This window comes from Somniosus microcephalus, chromosome 7 (assembly GCF_052327205.1).
Source record: "Somniosus microcephalus isolate GS21.2 chromosome 7, FLI_Smic_1.0, whole genome shotgun sequence".
In the NCBI taxonomy this organism is placed as follows: Eukaryota; Metazoa; Chordata; class Chondrichthyes; order Squaliformes; family Somniosidae; genus Somniosus; species Somniosus microcephalus.
Genome location: NC_140993.1, coordinates 266,830,091 through 266,857,047, shown reverse-complemented (window position 1 = coordinate 266,857,047; position 26,957 = coordinate 266,830,091). Strand labels below are relative to the sequence as shown.

Genomic DNA, 26,957 nt, shown 5'->3' with positions numbered 1-26,957 from the left:
AACAAATCAGCATTGCCCTACCCACATTCCTGCTGCTCAAAGCAGAGGAGAAGGGAATTGTTCAATTCATACAGACGCGTCAAGAATTTTGTGTCAAGCCGATTCATGCTGCAGCATACATGCTGGACCCAAAGCATGTTGGGAGACCAATACTTTCTGGAGAACAGATCAACAGCGCTTAGTGTGATTTCTACCCTCACATCATCTCAATGTGGATGTGGGCAAAGTTCTGGGAAGTCTGGCAAAGTTCTCTACCAAGCAAGGTCTTTGGAATGGGGATGGGATATGGGAATCATGCAAGCATATCAGTGCACATACCTGGTGGAAGGGACTTTGTGCATCTGAGGCCCTGTCACCTATTGCATCGGTGATACTCCAAATCCCACCTTCATCAGTGGCCTCTGAATGAAACTGGTCACTTTTTGGGAATATGCATACAAAGGTGCGCAACAGGCTGACTAACGAGAGTGGAGAAACTGGTGGCTATCCGGGCGAACCTACAACTTACTGAGCCAGATACAGAAGTGTCCACCACACAGCTAGACACTGACACAGAGGAGGAAATGGACACGTCAGAGCCAGAGAATCAGGAGGAGCAATGAGGAGTAGAAGACTCAAAGGGACAAAATGAGGACAAGTTACAGGCTAAATAAGCTGACGCTCTTATTTTATTTTAGATGGGTCTTTTTTGTGGGGGTTCAATAAAGTTCAAAATTATAACCTAAGTAAAGTTTTGAAAGCCTGTTTTTATTTGTATGGAACAGTATGTCTATTTTGACGACAAAGATAATATAAGGGTCAGAGACAAAAACCATCAGTGTGCAAAAAAACTCTAAATTCCCATGAAAGTTTCCTCTTTCAAAAATTCCCAGAATTTTGCAACCCTAGTATTCAGTATAAGATTCTGTGCCAAGCAGTGGCATTTATCACCATATAAATGCCACTGCTTGGCACAGACGATCTTATACTGTGCCTACCTTTTATTATCCCCTTGATGTGAGTAATTCGATACATTAGCTGCAGCAGCACAGCTAAAAAGAAAGCTATTTGAAATCACCTGACTAAATGTTGGCGCATCAGAGACGGTTCAAACTCTGTGACCCACAATCTCCGGTTACCTGACCTCTGAAGCCAAGTTCATATCTCTGATATGTTGGCTGTCTGCAGCACTGGGGTTTTTTTCCTCTAGAAGGGGCTGTCATTTCGCATAATGATTTTTGGGAACTTGCAGTTATTTTGCTCCGGGTTCTGTTTCTGCTGCCTTAGCTTAATTTTATCAGCATAGTGAGTGATAGAAGTAGCATTGTCTTCAACAAAGTACCCCTTGAATGTGATGTTTTATGTTGTGATTGTGTATATGTAGTTTGTGGATCTCCAGTGCAGTTTTGGTCTCCTTACCTAAGAAAGGATAGAGGGAGTGCAGCGAAGGTTCACCCGACTGATTCCTGGGATGGCAGAACTATTGTATGAGGAGATATTGGGTCGACTAGGCCTGTATTCACTAGCGTTCAGAAGAATGAGAGGGGATCGCGTTGAAACGTACAAAATTCTGACACTGCTAGACAGACTGGATGTAGGGAGGATGTTTTCCCCGGGCTGGGGGGGTCTAGAACGAGGGGTCTCAGGATACGGGGTAGGACATTTAGGACTGATGAGGAGAAATTTCTTCACTCAGTGTGGTGGACCTGTGGAATTCTCTACCATAGAAGGCTGTGGAGGCCAAGTCACTGAATATACTTAAGGAGGAGATAGATAGATTTCTAGACACAAAAGGCATCAAGGGGTATGGGGAGAGAGCGGGAATATGGTATTGAGATCGAGGATCAGCCATGATCATATTGAATGGTGGAGCAGGCTCGAAGGGCCGAATGGCCTGCTCCTCCTATTTCTCTGTTTCCATGGTTTAACACCATTACCATAGATGATACATTGGATATTTTCTTTACGTGATACAAAAATACACCGAGTAGCTTGGTTATCTCATCTTGCTGATTATAAACTTCATCTTCCATATACTCAAATTTTAAAGGCATGTATGTCCCACAACGTTGTGTGAGAGTTGACATGCATGCATCAGTTGCACTTCTGCTGTTCTGATTGTTCTGACGGTGGCTGGGCTAATAGGAAGGAAGGTCTGTGGTATTGAAAGGAAAGGTGAGAAGTGCAATTTGACTTGCAGGATGTGAATCAAATGAAACGAACTAGATAACGTCACCATTTTGTTACTCTGAACAGAATGGATTGAAAGTGCAGCAAAGCCATATCGGATGTTTCATTTCATAGGGACTGGATCTGTTTATCTGGGGATGAAATGTTCTGTATTATAACAATTGGCAAGAAAGAGAACGTTCCTCAAGTGAAGTTTTCATTAATTTATGGCAGCACTTGTATAAGACTGTTCTCAAATTGTAACTCTCATCTTTAAACTGGGCATTGGCCATAGCATTGCCAGTAATAGCTGTTATTAAATAATACAATAATAAGTATGTGGACTACATTTTGAATTTTGCCAATGATGCTAAAATTCACAAGACTTAGTGGTCTTAAAAAAAAAAAAAAAAAAAAAATCTGCATTTTGTCGTCAAAAGAAACCTTGGTCTCCAAGTTTGTCGCCAATTTTATTTTTGGGATGTGGCAATTCTGGCAATGCCATATTTATGGTCCATCCTTTATGCCGTGAGAAGGTGGTGTGCCTGCTCCTTGAACTGCTGCAGCCCGTGTGGTGATGGTGTGCCCACGATGGCCCCAAAATGGAATTCCAGGATAACAATATATCTTCAAGTTAGGATGCTGTGCAACTTGGAGGTCATGGTATTCCCACAACATTCTCATTGGTGGGAGAGATCATAAGGGGAGGGAGGTGCTCACTAAGTAACCTTAGTGAGTTGCTGCATATATTGAATATAATTTGTGGCAGGGGGCTGGTGAGCGAGAGAAGCACTATTTTCTTCATTTATAACTCCCATTTTATCTGCACGGTAGAAGTTTTGAAATGGAGAAGAGGACCCCCCCCCCCCCCGCCATTGTCACCAAATATGGGCGGACAAGTGGCGTGGATTTGCATCCTGGCAGTGTCTCATGGTGATTGGAGTGTAGCAATGCAGTGCACCACTGTACTGCAAGCCATCAACAATCGTGCCCTTAAACTGTAAGTTTAAGAAGAGTGCTTGCTCTTACAAGCATTTTTTTGAGGAGTTCCCCATGATTGTTTGTTTTCAACATCACGAACCATTCTAATTGGTTGAGGAGTGGCTGAAGGGCGTAGCATGAGTAGCCTTGGGCCAATTTGATGTATGTGCCTGCATTTGGATGAAGTGGTGGCAGTCGCCTTATTAGTGAGAAATGAAGCATGATCTAAGCTTGATAGCCACAAAAACAAAAGTGGACTGCTGCTCTCCTGTGGTGCTCTAAACCTGGCAATGTTTGCATAAATGGAAGAGTGCAGCAATTGCAGTATTACCATCCGCAGTGTTTCCTTGCAACAAATATTCACAACAGCCAGAAATTCCGAGTGGATGATCCTTCTCTGCCTCCGCCTGAGCTCCTCAACTATCACAGATGCCGTCTTTAGCCAATTTGATTCACTCCATGTGACATCAAGAAACTGCTTGTGCACTGGACACCGCAAAGGCGACAGAGCCCCGACAACATCCTGGGCTTTGAAGTGGCAAGTAACATTCGCACTAAACACGAGCCAGTCAATGGCCATCTCCAACAAGAGTGTCAAACCACCTCCCCATGACATTCAATGGCATTACCATCGCCGAAACTCCCACCATCAACATCCTGGGGGGGTCGCCATTGTGCAGAAACTTAATTGGACCAGCCACATAAATGCTATAGCTACTAGAGCAGGCCAGAGACTGGGTATTCTGCGGCGAGTGGCTCACCACCTGACTCCCCAGAGCCTCGCCTCTCCACGTACAAGGTACAAGTCAGGTGTGTGATGGAATACTCTCCGCTTGCCTGGATGGGTGAAGCGGCAGCAACACGCGGTGTTCGACACCATCCAGGACAAAGCAGTGGCTGTTAAACATTGGTTATCTTATCTATACCCTTTAGATTTGTGATGTTTCTGAATTTTTTGACCCTTTTTCTGCGGAAAGGATCTAGGTATGGGTTATTATAAAATGTGCCTTTGAGTTGTAGTATTAAAGGTGCAAAATTCGTAGAGCAGCTGTGCGGGCAGGTGTGTATTGTGTTTCAGACCAGCATCCTAGGAACGCTGAGTAGTTTGGCATTCCAGCAGCTTCACACTGATCACTGCTGTAACAATCATCTCTTCACTGCGATGGGGTCATTGCCAAGTTAGGAAGGAGGATTCTGCTCAGGAGGGCTAGTAAGCTTTGTCTCGGGCTCAGAAAAGGAAACCTATACCAAAAGGTCACACTTGTTATTAGAAGCCGGGCACTGCCCAGGCAGTCAGTAAAAGGCTGCGAAAGCGAGACTGTTCTACCCTGGGATTGTAGGACAGGATGCAGAGGAATTATTCTGTTTTAAGTAAGACAGCTCACTGGGGTAGGTTAGTGTTGGACATTTTTTATTTTGGATCGTTGCATGTGCTGATTGAGCTATAGAACTCTGATGTACCTCTTGCTTTTTATGTTTCACCCTCCTGTAGAATAAAGCCGCTTATTACCACAATCAAATTTCACCACATCCACTGTTCCCTTGAATTTTTTTGGGTGCGCGGCCCATTCAAAATATGGTGCATGCGTGTTTTTTCCCATTTAAAAGCCAGTGCGCCGGCTGCCCGGGAGCTCCAATACATGGCACGGCCACGCAGCTTAAAGGGAACATTGGTTGGATCTCGTGTTTACTTGGTCTGCATTGGAGAAATTAAAAAAAATACATTAAAGAAACAAGTGTCCAGTCCCGATCACAAGGGATGCTATTATTACATCCTCGGATTGTGTTTTTCTTTTATTCATTCATGAGATGTGGGCGTCGCTGGCAAGGCCAACATTTATTGCCCATCCTTAGTTGCCCTTGAGAAGGTGGTGGTGAGCCGCCGCCTTGAACTGCTGCAGTCTGTGTGGTGAAGGTACTCCCACAGTGCTGTTGGGGAGGAAGTTCCAGGATTTTGACCCAGTGACGACGAAGGACTGGCGATATACTTCTAAGCCAAGATGGTGTGTGACTTGGAGGGGAACTTGGAGGTGGTGGTGTTCCCATGCGCCTGCTGCCCTTGTCCCTCTAGGTGGAAGAGGTCACGAGTTTGGGAGGTGCTGCCGAAGAAGCCTTGGCGAGTTGCTGCAGTGCATCTTGTAGATGGTACACACTGCAACCATGGTACGCCGGTGGTGGATGGGGTGCCAATGTCTTGGATGGTGTCGAGCTTCTTGTGTGTTGTTGGAGCTCCACTCATCCAGGCAAGTGGAGAGTATTCCATCACATTCCTTACTTGTGCTTTGTAGATGGTGGAAAGGCTTTGGGGAGTCAGGAGGTGAGACACTCGCTGCAAAATACCCAGCCTCTGACCTCTTGTTGCCACAATATTTTGTGGCTGGTCCAGTTAAGTTTCTGGTCAATGGTGACCCCCAGGATATTGATGGTGGAGGATTCAGCGATGGTAATGCTGCTGAATGTCAAGAGGCGGTGTTTAGACTCTCGCTTGTTGGAGATAGTCATTGCCTGGCACTTGTGTGGTGCGAATGTTAACTGCCACCTATCAGCCCAAGCCTGAATGTCATCCAGGTCTTGTTGCGTGCGGGCATAAACTGCGTCATTATCTGAGGAGTTGCAAATGGAACTGAACACTGCAGTCAACAGTGAACATCCCCACTTCTGACCTTTATGATGGAGGGGAGGTCATTCATGAAGCAACTGAAGATGGTTGGGCCTAGGACACTGCCCTGAGGAACTTCTGCAGTGATGTCCTTGGGCTGTGATGATTGACCTCCAACCACCACAACCATCTTCCTTTGTGCTAGGTATGACTCCAGCCAGTAGAGAGTCGTCCCCCTGTTTCCCCCCCCCCCCCCCCCCGATTCCCATTGATTTCAGTTTTACAAGGGCTCCTTGATGCCACACTTGGTCAAATGCTGCCTTGATGTTAAGGGCAGTCACTCACCTCCCCTCTGAAATTCAGCTCTCTTGTCCATATTTGGACCAAGGCTGTAATGAGGTCAGGAGCAGAGTGGTCCTGGTGGAACTTATACTGGGCATCAGTGAGCGGGTTATTAGTGAGCAAGTGCTGCTTGATAGCACTGTCGACCACACCTTCCATCGCTTTGCTGGTGATTGAGAGTAGACTGATGGGGCGGATTGGATTTGTCCTGCTTTTTGTGGACAGCACATTCCTGGGCAGTTTTCCACATTGGCGGATAGATGCCAGTGTTGTAGCTGTACTGGAATGGCTTAGCTGGAGGCGCGGCTAGTTCTGGAGCACAAGTCTTCAGTACGACAGCCGGGATGTTGTTGGAGCCCACATCCTGTGCTGTATCCAGTGTGCTCAGCCGTTTCTTGATATCACATGAAGTGAATCAAATTGGCTGAAGACTGGCTTCTGTGGTGGTGGGGACCTCGGGAGGAGGCTGATATGGATCATCCACACTGCACTTCTGGCTGAAGATGGTTGCAGACACTTCAGCTTTGTTTTGCACTCACGTGCTGGGCTCCACCATCATTGAAGATGGGGATGTTCATGGAGCCTCCTCCTCCTGTTAGTTTAATTGTCCACCACCATTCACGACTGGATGTGGCAGGACTGCTGAGCTTTGATCTGATCCGTTGATTGTAGGATCACTTAGCCCTGTCTGTAGCATGCTGCTTCTGCTTTTTAGCATGCATGTAGTCCTGTGCTGCAGCTTCCCCAGGTTGGTACCTCATTTTTAGGTACGCCTGGTGCTGCTCCTGGCATGCTCTTCTACACTCCTTATTGAACCAGGGTTGGTCCCCTGGCTTGATGATAATGGTAGTGAGGGATATGCCAGACCATGAGGTTACAGATTGTGGTGGAATAAAATTCTGCTGCTGCTGATGGCCCACAGCGCCTCATGGATGCCCAGTTTTGAGCTGTTGGATCTGTTCTGAATGTATCTCATTTAGCACGGTGGTAGTGCCACACAACACGATGGAGGGTGTCCTCAATGTGAAGACGGAACTTCGTCTCCGCAATGACTGAGCATATAATTTAGAAATAGGACACCGTGAACCGATTTCTTTAGAGTAATAACACTCAAAACTCCTTCCGGGAGTGACTGGTGCCGTGAACCTGAGGAGGTATGGATCATCAATACTTTTGAGATCACTCTCAAGCCTTCTGCTGTTTAAGCATTATGCAGGTATTCTAATCTTCTTTCTTTTTACAGGTTGAACAGTCAAAAGTATTCATTAAAGAAGGTGGTGTTCAGCTACTACTCACGATAGTCGACACACCAGGGTTTGGAGATGCCGTGGACAACAGTAACTGGTAGGATTTTGTAAAAGTGAATATTAAAGAACTGGCTTGCATTTATGTAGCACCTTTCACATCCTCAGGACGGCCTGAGGCACTTCACAGTTTTGAACGGTAATTACTGTTACATAGACAAACAAATTGTGCCCAGCAACATGCCACAAACAGCGATGAGAGAAATGGTCAGTTCATTTGGTTTTGGTGATGGTTGCGGGATAAATGTTGGCCAGCACACCAGAAGAATTGCCTGCTCTTTGAATAGTGCTGCAGGATCTTTGGCATCCACTTGAGCAGATTGATGGGGCCTCGGTTTAATATCTCTTCCAAAATACTTTGCCAGTGCAGCATTCCCTCTGTACTGTGCTGAAGTGTTGACCTAGATTATGTGCACAAGTCTTGGAGTGGGGCTTGAACCCATGACCCTCTGGCTCAGAGGCAAATGTACTAACATTTGAGCCAGGTCTGTCGCACCGCTCAAGTTACGTATTTAACTCATGCTCAAGATCAAATCCATGCCAATATTTTAAACCGAGGCCCTGTCTGCCCTCTTGGGTGGATGCAAAAATCCCCAGCACGATTTCGAAGAGGAGCAGGGGGAGTTGTCCTGGTCAATATTTATCCCTCAGTCAGCACCTGAAGCAGATTATCTGGTCATTTATCACGTTGCTGTATGCGGGAGCTTGCTTGGTAAAAATTGGCTGCCCCGTTTCCTACATTACAACCGCGACTACACTTCAAAAGTACTTCATTGGCTGTAAAGCGCCTTTTGGGGCTTGCTGAGGTTGTGTAAGGTGCTATATAAATGCAAGTTCTAAGTTGTATATAACACATCTGCTTTAAGAAAGTGGAATGTTACAGATAAGTAGATCGCCGATTAGTTGCAGTAATTGGGATGAGCCTCAAACTACCTGGCTCACAGTTGCTGTATCTTAGGCACTCATTCACAGGAAAAAAAAACCTCAGTTTCTGACATGTCGGCTTGTAAACGTTGCAGGGTTTTGTCTATAGTTACAACTGCAATAATTTGTGACATTGGTCATTCTGATTCATTTTGAGCAATTGGACAGAGTGTACTATTCTAATTAGCTGTCTTGATCACGCAACAACAACAGAAACTTGCGTTTATACTTCCCAAGCCTCTTCACAGGAGTGTTATCGAACAAAGTTTGACACCAAGCTACACGAGATATTACAACAGATGATCAAAAGTTTGCTCGAAGGATTAGGTTTAAAGGAGCATGTTAAAGGAAGAGAGAGAGAAAGAGGTGGAGAAGCTTCGGGAGGGAATTCCAGAGCTTGGGGCCGAGCCAGTTGAAGGCACGGCCGCCGATGGTGGTGGCGCAATTAAAATCGGGGATGCCCAAGCGGCCAGAATTGAAGGAGAGCAGAAATCTCGGATGGTTGTAGGGCTGGAGGAGGTTAAAATGGGGAGGGGCAAGGCCATGGAGAGATGTGAAAACACTAATGAGAATTTTTAAATTGAGGCGTTACCGGACCGGGAGCCAATGTGGGTCAGCGAGCACGGGTGATGGGTGAATGGCACTTGGTGCGAGTTAGGATACAGGCAGTAGAGCTTTCGATGAACCAAGTTTTTGGCGGGTAGAAGATGGGAGGTTGGCCTGGAGAGTGTTGGAATAGTCAAGACTAGAGGTGCAAGGGCATGGATGAGGCATACTCGAGCAACATGTTGTAAAGAACTGGTTATTTTATTTTCTAAATTTGGCTGAATTAGAATATACAGCAGTAGATGTAATTTTTAAATAATTGTTCAATATAAGTTGGAAAAAAAGATGCAGTATTTCTTTTCCTTTTCTGAAAAATTACTACTTATAACAAACACTTGGATTTTGGGATACTTTTCCAAAAGCAAAATAGTGTAAGCTTAGGCCTGTAAGTTCCATTTCAGTTTTGCTTGCTAAACATAGAAACATAGAAACATAGAAGATAGGAGCAGGAGTAGGCCATTCGGCCCCTCGAGCCTGCTCCGCCATTTAATGAGATCATGGCTGATCATCCAAATTCAGTACCCTGTCCCTGCCTTCTCCCCATATCCCTTGATCCCTTTAGCCTCAAGAAATATATCCAACTCTTTCTTGAATATACTTAATGAACTGGCCTCCACCGCCCTCTGTGGTAGAGAATTCCACAGGTTCACCACTCTCTGGGTGAAGAAATTCCTCCTCATTTCAGTCCTAAATGGCTTACCCCTTATCCTTAGACTATGACCCCTGGTTCTGGACTCCCCTTCCATCAGAAACATCCTTCCTGCAGCTAGTCTGCCCAGACCTGACAATTTTATAGGTTTCGATGAGATCCCCTCTCAGTCTTCTAAACTCCAGTGAGTATAAGCCCAATCGAGACAATCTCTCCTCGTACGTCATTCCTGCCATCCCAGGTATCAGCCTGGTGAATCTTCGCTGCACTCCCTCCATGGCAAGAACGTCCTTCCTCAGGTAAGGTGACCAAAATTGCACACAATACTCAAGGTGCGGTCTCACCAAGGCCCTGTACAACTGTAGCAAGACATCCTTGTTCCTGTACTCGAACCCTCTCGCTACGAAGGCCAACATACCATTTGCCGCCTTAACCGCCTGCTGCACCTGCATGCTTACCTTCAGCGACTGGTGCACAATAACACCCAGGTCTCTTTGCACTTCACCTTCTCCCAATCTATTGCCATTCAAATAATCTGCCTTCCTGTTTTTGCCACCAAAGTGGACAACCTCACATTTATCCACATTATAGTGCATTTGCCATGTTTCTGCCCAATCACCCAACCTGTCCAAATCGTACTGGAGTTTCACGACATCCTCGCACCTTGCCCTCCCACCCAGCTTTGTGTCGTCTGCAAATTTTGAGATATTGCATCCAATTCCCTCGTCCAGATCATTAATATATATTGTGAACAGCTGGGGTCCGAAGACCAATCCTTGCGGTACCCCACTAGTCACTGCCTGCCACTCGGAAAAAGACCCGTTTATTCCAACTCTTTGCTTTCTGTCCGCCAACCAGTTCTCTATCCAAGTCAATACCTTGCCCCCAATCCCATGTGCCTTAATTTTACACGCTAATCTCTTATGTGGGACCTTATCGAAAGCCTTCTGAAAGTCCAAATACACCACATCCACTGGGTCTCCTTTTATCTATTTTACCAATTACATCCTCAAAAAATTCCAGTAGATTAGTCAAGCACGATTTACCTTTTGTAAATCCATGTTGACTTTGTCCGACCCTGTCACTGCTTTCCAAGTGCTCTGCTATTACATCTTTTATAATAGACTCTAGCATTTTCCCCACTACCGATGTCAGGCTTACCGGTCTATAATTTCCTGCTTTTTCTCTACCACCTTTTTTGAATAGTGGGGTAACATTAGCTACCCTCCCAATCCATGGGTACAGTTCCAGAGTCTATCGAGTTCTGGAAGATGACCAGCAGTGCATCTACTATCTCTAGGGCCACCTCCTTAAGTACCCTGGGATGTAGACCATCAGGCCCTGGGGATTTATCGGCCTTCAGTCCCATCAATTTTCCTAACACCATTTCCCTACAAATACTGATTTCTTTCAGTTCCACCCTTTCATCAGACCCTATGTTCCCCGGCATCTCTGGGAGGTTATTTGTGTCCTCCTTTGTGAAGACAGAACCAAAATATGTATTTAGTTGGTCTGCCATTTCCTTGTTTCCCATGATAAATTCCCCTGATTCTGACTGTAAGGGACCTACGCTTGACTTCACCAATCTTTTTCTCTTCACATATCTATAAAAGCTTTTACAGTCAGTTTTTATGTTCCCAGCAAGCTTACTCTCATTCTATTTTCCCTTTCTTAATTAATCCCTTTGTCCTCCTTTGTTGACTCCTAAACTGCTCCCAATCCTCAGGATTATTGCTTTTTCTAGCCAATTTTTATGTCCTCTCCTTGGATCTTATGCTGTCCTTAATTTCCCTTGTTAGCCACGGTTGAGTCACCTTTTTTGTTTTATTTTTATGCCAAACTGGGATGAACAAATTCTGTAGCTCATCCATTCGGTCTTTGAATGTTTGCCATTGCCTATCCACCGCCAACCCTTTGAGTGCCATTCCCCAATCAATCCTACCCAACTCGCTCCTCAGACCATCGTAGTTTCCTTTATTTAAATTAAGGACCCTCGTCTCTGAGTCAACTACTTCATTCTCCATCTTAATGAAGAATTCGATCATATTATGATCGCTCCGACCCAAGGGGCCTCGTACAACAAGATTGCTAATTAACCCTTTCTCGTTACATAATACCCAGTCTAAGATGGCCTGATCTCTGGTTGGTTCCTCGACATATTGGTCCAGGAAACCATCCCGTAAACACTCCAGGAATTCCTCCTCCGCAGTATTGTTACTAATTTGGTTGGCCCAATCTATATGTAGATTAAAGTCACCCATGATGACTGCTGTGCCATTATTGCACGCTTCTTTAATTTCTTTTTTTAATGCCATCCCCAACCTCCGCCTTACTGTTTGGAGGTCTATATACCACTCCCACTAATGTTTTTTTCCCCTTAGTATTTCTCAATTCTACCCATACAGATTCCACATCATCAGAGCTAATATCCTTCATTACAATTGTATTAATCCCTTCTTTAACCAGTAATGCTACCCCACCTCCCTTTCCTTTTTGCCATTCATTTGTGGGCAGACTTATGAGTTGGCTCTGTGAAAACCAGACTTTGTTGCTTTACGGCTTCCCTTTTCCAAAAACTTGTGCATTGCTTGTTATAACGCTTTTTTATGGGAATATTTTGATATGCCTCCCCCTTTTTTTTATTTTTTTATTTATAGTCCTTTTACTTCCATTTGCGTAAAGGGGATTCATGAGGAAAAACTTGTTTTGCACAACGAGTGGTTAGGATTTGGAATGCACTGCCTGATAGGGCGGTGGATACAGATTCAATAGTAGCCTTCAAAAGGGAATTGGATAAATATTGAAGGAGAAAAAATTGCAGGGATTTGGGGGAAATAGCGGGGGAGTGGGACTAACTGGATTGCTCTGCGAAAGAGCCAGCACAGATTTGATTGGCCACCTTCAGTGTTGTACTACTCTTTGATTTGTGCCCCCTCTTCGCTCTGCCTTGTCCAGGACACGGAGATACAGTCTCTGCTCAATACCTTCCCTGTTTGATGTGGCTAGCAAAGTGGAACTTGTTCATTGGTTGGAACGTGGAAACTTGTACATTTGCCCTGAGAGTTATTGTTATTGCAATTAATGTTACACTGTGTTGTGCAGAAAACAATCAAAATTAACAAGCCAAAATAAAAATTCAAGGTTGTATTTGGATTTTTTAAACAAAAGTATGCAAGGTCCAAGAAAAAGGATACAACTGGATTAGTTTTAATGTTAACCAACAATAAATGTGAATTATATAATTAAAACTACCTGTTTTGCTTCAGTGTTTGACCTTGACTAACTGATCATTGCACTGTTGTTTGACTTTCCAGCTGGCAACCTATCATTGATCACATCGACAGCAAATTTGAAGATTACCTTAATGCTGAGTCCCGTGTGAACCGGCGCCAAATGCCGGACAGCAGAGTCCACTGTTGTTTATACTTTATTGCTCCTTCAGGACATGGGTTGGTAAAAGATTTTGTACAATTACAGTAACAGGCTAACTTAACTCGTTGGCTTAAGCTGTTTTTGCGATGGATTCTGGTGTTTAATGATTCTTCACCACTGACAAATAAATCAGTGATCAACCCTTAATGTGTTTAAAATGTGTTAGAACACGGAAACAGGCCTTACGAGCAACCAGTCCGTGTTGGTGTTAATGTTGCACAAGCAGTATCCTAATCCCATGTACCCGCCTTATTCCCATATCTCATCTCCTTTCCTTCAACCACCTATCAAACCTATTCATAAATGATGACATGGTCTCTGCTTTAATCTCTAACTCTGGTAGTGATTACACAGCCTCACACTCTCTAAAAACAGCTTCTTCTGTCAGAATGTTAGAAAGGAGTTGCATCAAAAAGTGACTGCTTTAATATTCACGAGTCTCTCTATCCAAATCCAAAGAGACCAATGGGAAATTTTGATATCAAGATATTGGTTCTTGGTCTTTTCCAAATTTGCAGAAATAGTGCAGAGTAAAACTTAATGGAATGCATTCAAGATAGTTTTCCAGATCAGTATGTCAAGGAACCTACGAGGGAATTGGCTGTTTTAGATCTAGTACTGTGCAATGAGACAGGGTTAATTATAACCTTGTAGTAAAGGAGCCTCTGGGGAGCATTGATTATAATACGATAGAATTTTATGTTGAGTTTGAGAATGATTTAGTGAAGTCCGAAACTAGGGTGCTAAACCTGAACAAAGCAAACTACGTAGGTATGAGAGGCGAGTTGGCTAAGGTAGGTTGGAAAACTAGATTAACAGATATGACAGTAGAAAAACAATGGCAAACATTTAAAGAAATAATTCGCAACGAATATACATTCCCTTAAGGAATAAAAACACCATGGGGGAAAAATGGTCCAACCGTGGCTAACAAGAAATTAAAGATAGTATTAGATCAAAGGAAGAGGCTTACAATATTGCCAAAAAAGAGTAGTAAGCCTGAGGATTGGGAGGATTTTAGAATTCAGCAAAGGAGGACCAAGAAATTGATAAGAAAGGGAAAATAGGCTGAGAATAAACTAGCGAGAGACATAAAAACACACTAAAAGCTTCTATAGGTATGTAAAAAGGAAAAGATTAGCAAAAGTAAATGTGGGTCCCTTACAGGTTGAGACAGGAGAAATTATAATGGGGAATAAGGAAATGGCAGAGAAATTAAACAATTACTTTGTGTCTGTCTTAGAAAAAGATACAAAAAAACCTCCTGGAATTAGTGGAGAACCAAGGGTCTAGTGAGAAAGAGGAACTGCAAGAAATTAGTTTATTTAAAAAAAATAGTACTGGAGAAATTAATGGGACTGAAAGCTGATAAATCCCCTGGGCCTGATGGCCTACATCCTAGGGTTTTGAAAGAAGTGGCTATAGAGATAGTGGATGCATTGGTTGTCATTTTCCAAAATTCCATAGATTCTAGAACGGTTCCTGCGGATTAGAAGTTAGCAAATGTAACCCCACTATTTAAGAAAGGAGGGAGAGAGAAAAGGGAGAAATACAGACCAGTTAGCCTGACATCAGTAGTAGGGAAAATGCTAGAATCTATTAAGGACGTGGTAACAGGGCACTTAGAAAATAATAGGATTGGGCAGAGTCAACACGGATTTATGAAAGGGAAATCATGTTTGACGAATCTGTTGGAGTTTTTTGAGGTTGTAACTAGCAGAATAAAGGGGAACCAGTGGATGTGGTGTATTTGACTTTTCAGAAGGCATTCGATAAGGTGCCACACAAGTTATTAAACAAAATTAGGGCTCATGAGATTGGGGGTAATATACCAGCATGGATTGAGGATTGGTTAACAGACAGAAAACAGAGTAGGAATAAACAAATCATTTTAGGGTTGGCAGGCTGTAACTAGTGGGGTACCGCAAGGATCAGTGCTTGGGCCTCGGCTATTCACAATCTACATCAATGATTTGGATGAGGGGACCAAATGTAATATATCCAAGTTTGCTGCTGATACACTCCCACCCAGCTTTGTAAGTTGAGAGGAGGATGCAAGGAGGGTTCAAGGGGATATAGACAGGCTAAGTTAGTGGGCATGAACATGGCTATTGGAATATAATGTGGAGAAATGTGAAGTTATCCACTTTGGTAGGAAAAATAGAAAAGCAGAGTATTTTTTAAATGGAGAGAGATTGGGAAATGTTGGTGTTCAGAGGGACCTGGGTGTCCTTGTACACAAATCACTGAAAGTTAACATGCAGGTACAGCAAGTAATTAGGAAAGCAAATGGTATCTTGGCCTTTATTACAAAAGGATTTGCGTTTAAGAGTAAAGACGTCTTACTGCAATTATATAGGGCCCTGGTGAGACCACACCTGGAGTATTGTGTACAGTTTTGGTCTCCTTACTTAAGGAAGGATATACTTACCATAGAGGGAGTGCAACGAAGGTTCACCAGACTGGTTCCTGGGATGGGGGGAATTGTCCCACGAGGAGAGATTGAGTAGACTAGGCCTATATTCTCTGGAGTTTAGAAGAATGAGAGGTGATCTCATTGAAACATAGAACATTTTTACAGGGCTTGATGGGGTCGATGCAGGGAGGATGTTTCCCCTGGCTGCGGAGTCTAGAACCAGGGGTCACAGTCTCAGAATAAGGGGTCGGCCATTTAGGACTGATGAGGAGAAATTTCTTCACTCAGGGTGGTGAACCTTAGGAATTCTCTACCCCAGAGGGCTGTGGAGGCTCAGTCGTAGAGTATATTCAAGACAGAGATCGATGGATTGTTGGATGTTAAATGGAATCGAGGGATAGTGCAGGAAAGTGGAGATGAGTTAGTCATCAGTCATGATGTTATTGAATGGCGGAGCAGGCTCGAGGGGCCGTATGGTCTACTCCTCTCCCTATTTCATATGTTCATGCTTCTATACTCTCCATTTCCAACCTGCCTGCATTAATTATTAAAAGTCCTAAACCAGGTGCTGTGGTACCCTCCAACAGCACTGATTATAGCATCGGTCTCTGCTCTCTCAGAATTGTAGCCAATATTCTTGCGGAATAGTGGTCTTAAATTTACCAGTGACATAAGCATCTGTTCTTGGTAGTGCTGTCTCATTGGTGGTGTATGTACCAATGAGGGAGATATTTGGAGTGCAGAAGTTTCTTTGCCTTTGGACTCTTCAAATTGAAATTAGTGGCGTAGCAGTAGCACAGATGGTTTGCACTGGGAAATGATAATATTTATATGGAGTAACATTGTAGACAAATGGAATACTGCCTCTCGTCACCAAGATAGCTTCTTCTGATCTCTCATTTGCCTTTGCTATGGTGGGTGTATATCTGGGAGTTTGCAGCATATTTGTGCAGGAGTCTTCTATGCCATTTAGTACTATATGCGAAGGAATGGTAAGAACGTAAGAAATAGGAGTAGGCCATTCAATGAGATCATGGCTGATCATCTGCCTTGATTCCATTCACCAATCCTATTGCCATATCCCTTGATGCCCTTAGTCGTCAGAAATCTATCGACTTCTGTTTTGAATATACCCAATGACTGAGCCTCCACAGCCCTCGGGGTTAGAGAATTCCAAAGATTCACCACTCTCTGAAGAAATTTCTTCTCATCTCAGTCCTGAATGGCCTACCCTTTATCCTGAGGCTGTGGCCCCTGGTTCGAGACTCCCAAGCCAAGGAAAACATTCTCCCAGCATCCATCCTATCAAGCCCTGTAATAATTTTGTATGCTTCAATGAGATCCCCCCTCATTCATCTGAATTCAAGAGAATACAGGCCTAGTTCACTGAATCATACGACAGTCCTGCCATCCTAGGAATCAATCTCGTGAACCTTCATTGCACTCCCTCTATGGCAAGTATATCCTTCCTTAGATAAGGAGACCAAAATTGTACACAGTACTCCAGGTGTGGTCTCACCAAGGCCCGTAAGAACATAAGAAATAGGGGCAGGAGTAGGCCCTCGAGCCTGCTCTGCCATTCAATAAGATCATGGCTGACCTGATCCTAACCGCCAATCTACGATCACAGAACCATCTGAATCTAACAGAATTAGACACACGAAATAGGAGCAGGATCAGGCTACACGGCCATGGGCCCACTCCGCTACCCACAGGGCCATGACCGATCCGAACCTAGACTCCTGTCCAAATTCCTGCCCGCTCCCCGTAACCCTTTATTCCCTTTACTTCTAGGAAACTGTCTATTACTGTTAAATTTATGTAATGATGTAGCTTCTACAGCTTTTTGGGGCAGCATATTCCATGGACCTACCACCCTCTGAGTGAAGTAGTTCCTCCTCATCTCAGTTTTGAAAGAACAGCCCCTTATTCTAAGACTATGCCTTCTAGTTTCACCCATCATCGGGAACATCCTCCCCGCATCCACCCGATCCAACCCCTTCACAATCTTGTATGTTTCAATAAGATCGCCTCTCATTCTTCTGAACTCCAATGCGTAGAGTCCCAATCTACTCAACCTCTCCTCATATGCCCTATATAATTGGAGTAAGACTTCTTTACTCCAGTACTCAAATCCTCTTGTAATGAAGGCCAGCATACCATTTGCCTTCCAAATGGTGTGTTGCACCTGCACATTCACTTTCAGTGACTCATGTACAAGGACACCCAGGTCCCTTTGAGCATCTGCATTCCCCAATCTTTCACCATTTAGGAAATACTCTGCCTTTCTGTTTTTTCTACCAAAGTGGATAACTTCACATTTATCCACATTATATTCCATCTGCCATGTTCTCGCCCACTCACTGAGCCTGTCGAGATCCCCTTGAAGCCTCTTGGCATCCTCTTCACAACTGACACTGCCACCTAGCTTTGTGTCATCAGCAAATTTGGAAATGTTACATTTAGTCCCCTCATCCAAATCATTGATATAGATTGTGAATAGCTGGGGCCCAAGCACCGATCCTTGCGGTACTCCACTATTCACAGCCTGCCATCGTGAAAAAGACCCGTTTGTCCCTACTTTTTTTTCCTGTCTGTTCACCAATTCTCAATCCATGCTAGTATATTACCCCAATTCCATGTGCCCTAATTTTATTCACTAACCTCTTGTGTGGGACCTTATCGGAGGTCTTCTGAAAATCCAAATACACCACATCTACCGGTTCCCCTTTGTCTACTCCACTAGTTACATCCTCAAAGAACTCCAATAGGTTTGTCCAACAGGATTTCCCTTTCATAAATCCATGTTGACTCTGCCCAATCTTACTATTAGTTATTGCATCCTTTATAATAGCCTCACATCAGTAGTTGGGAAAATGCTGGAATCTAACCGGTCTGTAGTTCCCTGTTTTCTCTCCCTCCTTTCTTAAATAGCAGGGTTACATTTGCTATCCTCCAATCTGCAGCAACCGTTCCAGAATCTCTAGAATTTTGGAAGATGACAACCAATGCGTCCACTATTCCAATGGCCACCTCTTTCAAAACCCTAGGATGTAGGTCATCCGGTCCTTGGGATTTATCGACTTTTAGACCCATTAATTTTGCTAGTACTGTTTTTTTACTGATAATTTCTTTAAGTTCCTCATTCTCGCCACACCCTTGGTTTTCTGGTATTTCTGGGAGGTTTTTTGCGTCTTCCTCCATGAAGACCGAAACACAGATTTATAAATTCTCCTGTCTCTGACTGTAAAGGACCTACATTACCTTCGCCAGTCTTTTCCTTTTCACACATCTATAGAAGCTTTTACAATCTGTTTTTATATTTTTTGCTAGTTTGTGCTCATATTCCATTTTCCCTTTATCAATTTCTTGGTCCCCCTTTGCTGATTTCTAAAAAGATCCCAATCCTCAGGCTGATTGCTTTTTCTGGCAACTTTATAAGCTTCCTCCTTTGACTTAATACAGTACTTGATACAGTAACGGTTATATGAATTTAACTATTAAAAGTACGAGGGCCTTAAATTTGTGGAAGGATTAGTCTGATACAAGTTTAATCATGTATTTTTTCCCCCTTCTAATTTTCTTTTTCTTCGCTCCTGAAAACACTGACTGCTGGGATCTGGCAATCTTCCAGTATCTCTCCCAAGTGGCCTTCCTTGATGTATCAGCCTAGACAGAGTGCTGCGGGCTAATCGCCTACCAAGGGCATTACAGCCTAGTCTGCTCCTTGATGCTATTACACGCTTTTCAGACGTGATCACTTAGACGGCGTTGGTGTACAAGCACTGGCTGCTTGTTCCTCTCTCTAGCCCAGGAGCACTGAAGTCAATTGTGCCCAAATTGCTCCCACCTTATTTCATCGAACCTGATCAGCGTAACCTGGAGTCGTACCGAGAGTGGCATTGTAACAGATGCCACCAGTCCTCATATGTTATCCATTATAAATGTACAGCACTGAAACAGGCCATTCGTCCCACTTGGTCTGTGCCGGTGTTTCTGCTTCATCTAACCCACGCGATCTAAACACTTGGAGCTCACCAGTTGGTGATCCTACAAGCTTTCTCCCAAAGCTTCTACTTTGACATTGTTGCTCGAAATGAGAACTGGTAGAAAAGTTATGAATTGAGCGTAAGCCAAGTGACTTCGCTCTGTAACCATTTTAAACAGCTGCAATTGGGGACACCATCTGAATTCTAATGGACAAATGCCCTCTGTTCAATCTGCAATAGGTACCATTTTATATTTGCTTGCAATGTGTTAAAATTTATGCCTGCATATTGTGCATAACAACATTGGCTACCATTTGTTGAGATTGGCTTTATCTTTGGCTTCACATTTTCTTTACTTTTCCTAGTAGATTCATACTGAGTGGCAGTTTTGCATTGCCAATAACTAGAGAATAATAGAACATGTTTTCAGATAATACTCCACTTCTGCAATAGAATGTTGACCACCTAACAAATTTACACTGCAGTGCCATAACTGGCTTCAATTTGATGATAGAAAACATTTTGTACTCTGCGGTTTCCTCTTCCATTCAGTTTAATGGTAACAAACTCCTGCTAGATTAATAATGGTTACATTCGACTTGAACTTGAATGTCAAGACAATATTCTAACATAATGGAAGGCTGTTGTTCCTGCCTCCAGTGTTATTCTTGGTCTTGCCCCCTTTTTTTTTTGAAGTTGGAGTTGTGTTCAACAGGGACAGCCCTCTGACACTTACTCAAGTAACCATTCCTCATGTATGCTGTGCCTGATGTCCCCGTTTGGTGTCTGCAGCCATGTGTTTCCAGCAGGGGCTACTAGATAATCAGGCGTGGGAGCGCTGTCTGTTTTTCCTTAGCCCGGAGCCACTGAATTTTAATGGGAGAATTGACCTCCTGGGATATTGAGGAAAATAGCAGTAGATTTATTAGCCTTTGGAGATGTTCCTACGGTCGAAGCACATCATACTCAACAATAGCTAGTGTCCACTTCAATTGGAATAAACCTCGTCAGGTGACTTTCTTGCATTAATTGCATTCGATTACATGGGCAAAATGCATGCTAAGTCGATTTTTTTTCTGAAAGGGAATGATACCAAAAATTAGCTTTAATTCCGTCTTTGCTCTTCAGTGAGGGGGGCACGGTGGCATAGTGGTTAGCACTGTTGCCTCACAGCACCAGGGACCCGGGTTCAAATCTGGCCTCGGGCGACTGTCTGTGTGGAGTTTGCACATTCTCCCTGTGTCTGCGTGGGTTTCCTCCGGGTGCTCCGGTTTCCTCCCACAGTCCAAAGATGTGCAGGTTAGGTTGTTTTGGCTATGATAAATTGACCCTTAGTGTTAGGGGATTAAATACGTGGGGTTACGGGCATAGGGTGGGATATGTGTCGGTGCAGGCTCGATGGGCCGAAATGGCTTCTATCTGCACTGTGGGGATTCTGTGTGACTTGGGATAGTTTTATTATACGTCAGTTAAGAGCAAAGGAGGTGACCGACTCCAAAACATTACCTACTTGAAAAAAAAACTTGGGTGGCTTGCATTTAGGATCGCTCTGCAGGCAAATGACCAATTCTGTATTTGTTGTTACTAGGGCAAATCTTAGCCTTACACGTATAGAATGTTCCATTCGGCAAGCTCCTCAATGTATGACATTTGTTGTGCAGCACGAAATGATCAGCAGGTTCATCCGCTGTCTTTAGTTTATAAAATTTGAACAGGACTGGATGCAGGAAGGATGTTCCCGATGGCCGGGGAGTCCAGAACCAGGGGTCACAGTCTAAGGATAAGGGGTAAGCCATTTAGGACAGAGATGAGGAGGAATTTCTTCACCCAGAGAGTGGTGAACCTGTGGAATTCTCTACCACAGAAGGCAGTGGAGGCCAATTCATTAAATATATTCAAGAAGGAGTTGGATATATTAAGGCTAAAGGGATCAAGGGATATGGGGAGAAGGCAGGGACAGGGTACTGAATTTGGATGATCAGCCATGATCTCATTGAATGGCAGAGCAGGCTCGAGGGGCCGAATGGCCTGCTCCTATCTTCTATGTTTCTATGTTTGAATTTAATAAGCAAACATTTCCACAAGTTTCAAAATGGTCTATAAGGTTGCTAACTTCGATGTTGTATTTTCGCAGACTAAAGCCGTTGGATATTGAATTCATGAAGCGCCTACACGAAAAAGTTAATATCATTCCACTCATCGCCAAAGCAGACACTCTGACTCCAGAAGAATGCCAGCAGTTCAAGAGACAGGTGAGAAGACATTCTTGGGTTGTTTTAAGAGTATTGTTTGCTATTCTAAGACTTGCTTGGGCATGTGGAATGTCTTTTTTTAAATAAAAGGCATACTGCACAGTACAGTCCTCACTGCTTATAGCGGGTGCATTGGTTAACGTAACTTACCTGTTATAAGCGGGGACGGCAAAACGAATTCATCAGTGCATGTACAGTTCAAACCAAGCAAACTTAAAACCTGAATGTATTTTCATCTATCTTCATGAACCCTACTCTGGCCAGATGAAGTAACTTCAGAATATGTGCTCTGTCTGCAAGTGATAACCCGGCTTTTGTAACACGCAAGGTTCTAGTGATTCTTTTAGATATTTAAATCCCCGATATCTTCGTTTCTGGGACCATAAAACTCCAGTTTAACAGTTTGTCACAAATGAGCATCGCCCAGCTAAAGGGATGTGGTAAAGTGCTAAGTACAGTACAGGGGATTAATGAGGTGCAAAGAACTTCCTCAACTGCCTGAAATAGCCAGCACACTTGGTATGATTTATCGAACCATACATCACAGAAGCAGGCCATTCGGCCCATCATGCCTGTGCCGTCTCTTTGGTAGTTATTCAATTAGTCCCACTTCCCCTGCTCTTTCCCCACGACCCTGCAAATTTTTTCCTTTTCAAATATGTATCCAATTTCCTTTTGAAAGTTACTATTGAATCTGTTTCCATTTCCTTTTCCAGTAGAGTGTTCCAGATCGTAACCACTTGCAGAGCAATATAACCTTGAGCTTTCTTGACTTTTTGGATAATGTTTCAATAACTGCTATTTTTACAGGTGATGAGAGAAATCCAGGACCATAAAATAAAGATCTATGAATTTCCAGAAACCGATGATGAAGAAGAAAACAAGTTGGTAAAAAAGGTTAAGGTAGTGTATCATTGGAGGCGTGTGCTTCTCGCCACCTCCCCATATTGATGAAATGTAGAGAGACTTCCTGAGAGAGGAGCAACTATAGACTTCAACTAATATTAGTGGAAGCATAATTTCAAATGGAAGCGAACAATTGATGGAATGCAAAACCTCATGGCCTTTATGCTGAATTTAAGAGCAGTTCTGAAAAATTGTGCTACGTTTGTAATTGATCATAAGAAATAGCCTTTGTGGGTTTATTCATAGATAATTGACAGTCTGTGTTGACAAACCAATACTGCAAATAACACCTGGCTGGAGCAATTTCCATTCTGTAAAATGCAATTGCATTAATTTTAGAGGAACTTAAATTATGAAATTAAATACTCTGCTTGATAGATATACAGCTGTTTTTTTTTTAATCCATAAATAGGTCGTAAAATATTTTATTGATGGGTTACAAATCTGTATTGTGGCTCAGCACCAAGTTTAAATCGAATCGAACCTGGGAAACTGCTAAGTGCTAAGGAAATTATAAAAGATTCATGTCGCAGGAGACTGTTCCACCTAGTTATACCAGATAGGGAACATGAGGAGGGGAAGCAGTAACAATGGAGTATATAATAGCAAACCAGATGGAGGATAAAAGGCTGGTAAATGGGCCAGAGTTGTAAATCAATACAATGAAGAAAGAAATAATTCATGTAAGCTTTGAAATGGAGCCAAATATGGTGCTAAAAACAGGAATTTAAATTTGGCAGAACCTCCACTGTGCCCAAGTAAATGCATTTAAACTGGAAGAAATAACTACAGCTTCAGGTGCAGCTTAGTTTGTGATGTTTAATTTCAATTGTATTGTCATATTAGAATCTGATGCAAGGATCTCACTGGGCTCTCATTCCTGCTTGTTGCTTGTTCCAAGTTGGTGGAAGATCCCCTGCTCCTTTTCCAGTAGAGATGATGTGTGTTTTCCAATCTGTGTGGTAGCAATGAATCAAACCCTTCATTTAAATACAGCCCGAGATGTGTGCTGTTAGCGTGTCACCGTTGGAGGAGGGGATGTGACGCATCGTAGATCTTAGTGTTGCAGACAGGCCGTGTGTCGAGAACAGAAAGGGACTCGCGATGAGATTGGGTGGGTGGGGAAATCCTTGCCTGAGGGATGAGACTGGCTGGGGAGAGGTGGAGTGCTGTATTGGGAAATGGAATTGCTTTACTCGGCAGCTGTTTTGGCTACCATGCTTGCACCAAGTCTGGAAAATGGACATGTTTTCCTGTGTCGTTTAAAAATGAATTTTTAAAGGCTGCTTTGGAAAATTGTAATATAATGCAACACCTATCTGTCGGAAAACTATTTGCAAACATCAATCCTTAATTCAGTTTAAAGGTGACTTTTATTTTTTTAGAAAGTCTTGCATTTAGCACATGCCTTCAAAGCATCACACTTCCATACGGCAAAAATATTGCCAGCGATTTCAATAACCACTTGTCTATCAAGTTACCAAATATGATTAAGTGTCAACTAATGAAAAAGTAGCAGAGTACCAATGAGAAACCAGTAATCAGCAGATGTTCGAGTAAATGAAACCCTGATTTCTTTCTCCAAAATTACCATTCATTAAACAGCAAGTACGTAAAACCAAGCTAATTGCTCAACTCATCTCCTGTTCATTCTGTCTGCCATTTTCACTCTGGTCTGCATTTACACCTAGGAATTAAATAACATTAAAAAGAAATACACCATTCTGTGGGGGGAAATCACTAAACTTGCCCATAAAATTGGTGAGTTAATGGCCCAGAAATTCGGGTCGGAGGCTTCCCGTGGGTGCAAGCCCCCGACCTGCACTTCCCTAGCGCGCCGGCCGTTGAGCTGTGGGCCCGCGTGGGATTACAATCCTGGGCCTCCTCCAACTGCCGGCGCGTAGTGCTTGCGTATCCCAGGGACGCAGTTAGTTCGATGCGGGCCATGGAGAGCCAATGGTAGCAGGGAATGCTTCATTCATAAAATTGACAGGAAGAACTGTCAAAACTATAAATACTATAAGCCCCAAAACATCACTAAAACTCCAAATAATTTTTTTTTAAAACATCATTTTTAAAATAACATAGTATTTTAAACAATTTAAATTTTTGAAAAAATTAATTACATTTTCTAACGGGGCTAAAAATAAACTTACCTTTGTTGTGTATGTCCCTTTAAGAGAATAACTGGTCTCAGACTGCAGTACCGGCAGTGACCACCCCTGTATAAAAGGCGCTAGCAAGCCTCTGTAGTTTCAGTTTCCCAATTGACTCCATTCAGTAAAGACTTGTTTAAATCAACTCCTGCTGTCCGTGTCTCAATTATACACGGACATAATAACCTTCCTTTAAAGTATTTAAAAATAATAAACCTGTGGGGAAAAATGCTTTAATTTTAATTCACCACGTACCTTGTTAAAGCAGGCCTTGCGCCTGCTTTTTATATGTGTAACTCATAGAGACTTACCCTCCCGGAGAAACCTGCAAAAAAAATAATAAGTTGCACGTGCTGCCTCTCCGGCGCACACGTTCGACTTCTGAACCCCTTCCTTTAAGGGAATGGAAGATCTGGTTTCCCACACACGCACAGTGCATGCACGAAACCGGCACTTCCATTGGACCTACGGGTGAGTACCCAGTGCATACTCACCCGTGGGGACCCGAATTTCTGGGCCAATGTTAAAAAATGTCTGCAGGAATTTTCCAGCTGGATTCTGGACGTCAAATTATTAATTTTTTTACCTGAATCTTGTTGCTGGGATTTACAGCTATTATATTTAATTCTGCATTGAGTAATTTTCACTCCTGTGCAATTACAGCCCTGCAAATTTTTCCTTTTCAAGTATTTATCCAATTCACTTTTGAAAGTTACTATTGAATCTGTTTCCACCACCCTTTCAGGCAGCGCATTCCAGATCATCATCACTCGCTGAAAAAAAATTCTCCTCCTTCCTGCCCCTGCTTCTTCTGCTAATTCCCTTAAATCTGTGTCCTCTGATTACTGACCCTCCTGCCAGTGGAAACAGCTTCTCCTTAATTACTCTTCAAAACCCTTCATAAATTTGAATGCCTCTATTAAATCTCACTTTACCCGTCTCTGCTTGAAGGAGAATAATCCCAGTTTCTCCAGTCTCTCCAGATAACTTAAGCCCCTCATCCCTGCGACCATTCTGGTAAATCTCCTCTGCACCCTCTCCAAGGCCTTGACATCCTTTTCTAAAGTGTGGTGCCCAGAATTGGACACAATATTCCAACTGCAGCTCCCCAGTGATTTATAAAGGTTTAGCATAACTTCTGTATTTTTTCACTTAAGTGTATGTAAGATGATCTTTTAGAGTTTTTAGAAGCGTGGGTACTGGTTTAGCCCTAAGTAAGATATATGTGGAGGCTTATCTGGACCTCCAATTTAAGCCTAACAAGCTTATCTTTTTCCACCAGCTTAAAACAGTTTTAATAATTTTTTGTTTGGTAAATTATTTTTGTACTGATCTATGTGAATAATCTTTTCCAGGATCGTTTACCTCTTGCTGTTGTAGGTAGTAATGCCACCATAGAGGTGAATGGAAAGCGAGTCAGGGGAAGACAGTATCCTTGGGGAGTTGCAGAGGGTAAGCCTCTTTAGCCTCTTTCTTGTACTGTTGAAGTTTGTGTTTATAATTTGAATCATTTGCCAGCAGAGGTATTATTTCTACAACATTTTAAACTTGATTCAAATTTATGTGGTGCATGGTGTTCTCATCCGTTCACATAGTACGTTAATGAAGACTTGCATTTCTATAGCGCCCCCCCATGACCACAGGACGTCCCAAAGCGCTTTACAGCCAATGAAGTACTTTTTAAGTGTAGTCGCTGTTGTAATCTAGGGAAACGCGGCAGCCAATTTGCGCACAGCAAGCTCCCACAAACAGCAATGTGATAATGACCAGATAATCTGTTTGGTTGCGGGATAAATATTGGCCAGGAGCATTCGCTCAGAGCTGCAGTAATGTCGGCCTAGATTATGTGCTCAAGTCCCTGGAGTGGGACTTGAACCCACCACCTTCTGACTCCGAGGTGAGAGTGCTGCCCGCTGAAACATGACTGACTCTAATCGGGTAGAAGCAGAAAATAAATTCTGTGAAAGCTGTGTGGTATTTTGAGCCCAGTCATTCACAGGAGGTAATACCCCAAAGATAAGTGTTCACTGTAGGCCTGACCTTTGCATAGCTGGTCAGTTTTTTAAAAGCATTTGGAAAACTTGCATAATTCATTTTTTAAATTTATAATTGTACAAAATAGGGCAATTGGTGAAAATCAGTGCAAATGATTTTTTGGTTAATGGCTTTTTAGCATTGATGGCTGTTTCCATATTGGAGAAATCAACATATGGTTCATGTATAGAGGGCGACTTGCGTTTTTTTTTTAGATTT

General features: G+C 43.1%; 1 protein-coding gene across 4 annotated transcripts in view; it reads left to right on the top strand.

The window, feature by feature from the left end:
* LOC147115304 (septin-7) overlaps window positions 1-26,957 on the top strand; it is a 154,927-nt gene that overhangs the window by 89,740 nt on the left and 38,230 nt on the right. For all 4 annotated transcript variants that reach the window (XM_085993729.1, XM_085993728.1, XM_085993726.1 and 1 more), the window contains exons 3-7: window positions 7,314-7,414; window positions 12,868-13,002; window positions 21,525-21,642; window positions 22,453-22,545; window positions 26,060-26,156. In XM_085993729.1, coding sequence (XP_085849855.1) covers window positions 7,314-7,414; window positions 12,868-13,002; window positions 21,525-21,642; window positions 22,453-22,545; window positions 26,060-26,156 — 544 coding nt within the window. The remainder of the gene's footprint in view (window positions 1-7,313; window positions 7,415-12,867; window positions 13,003-21,524; window positions 21,643-22,452; window positions 22,546-26,059; window positions 26,157-26,957) is intronic.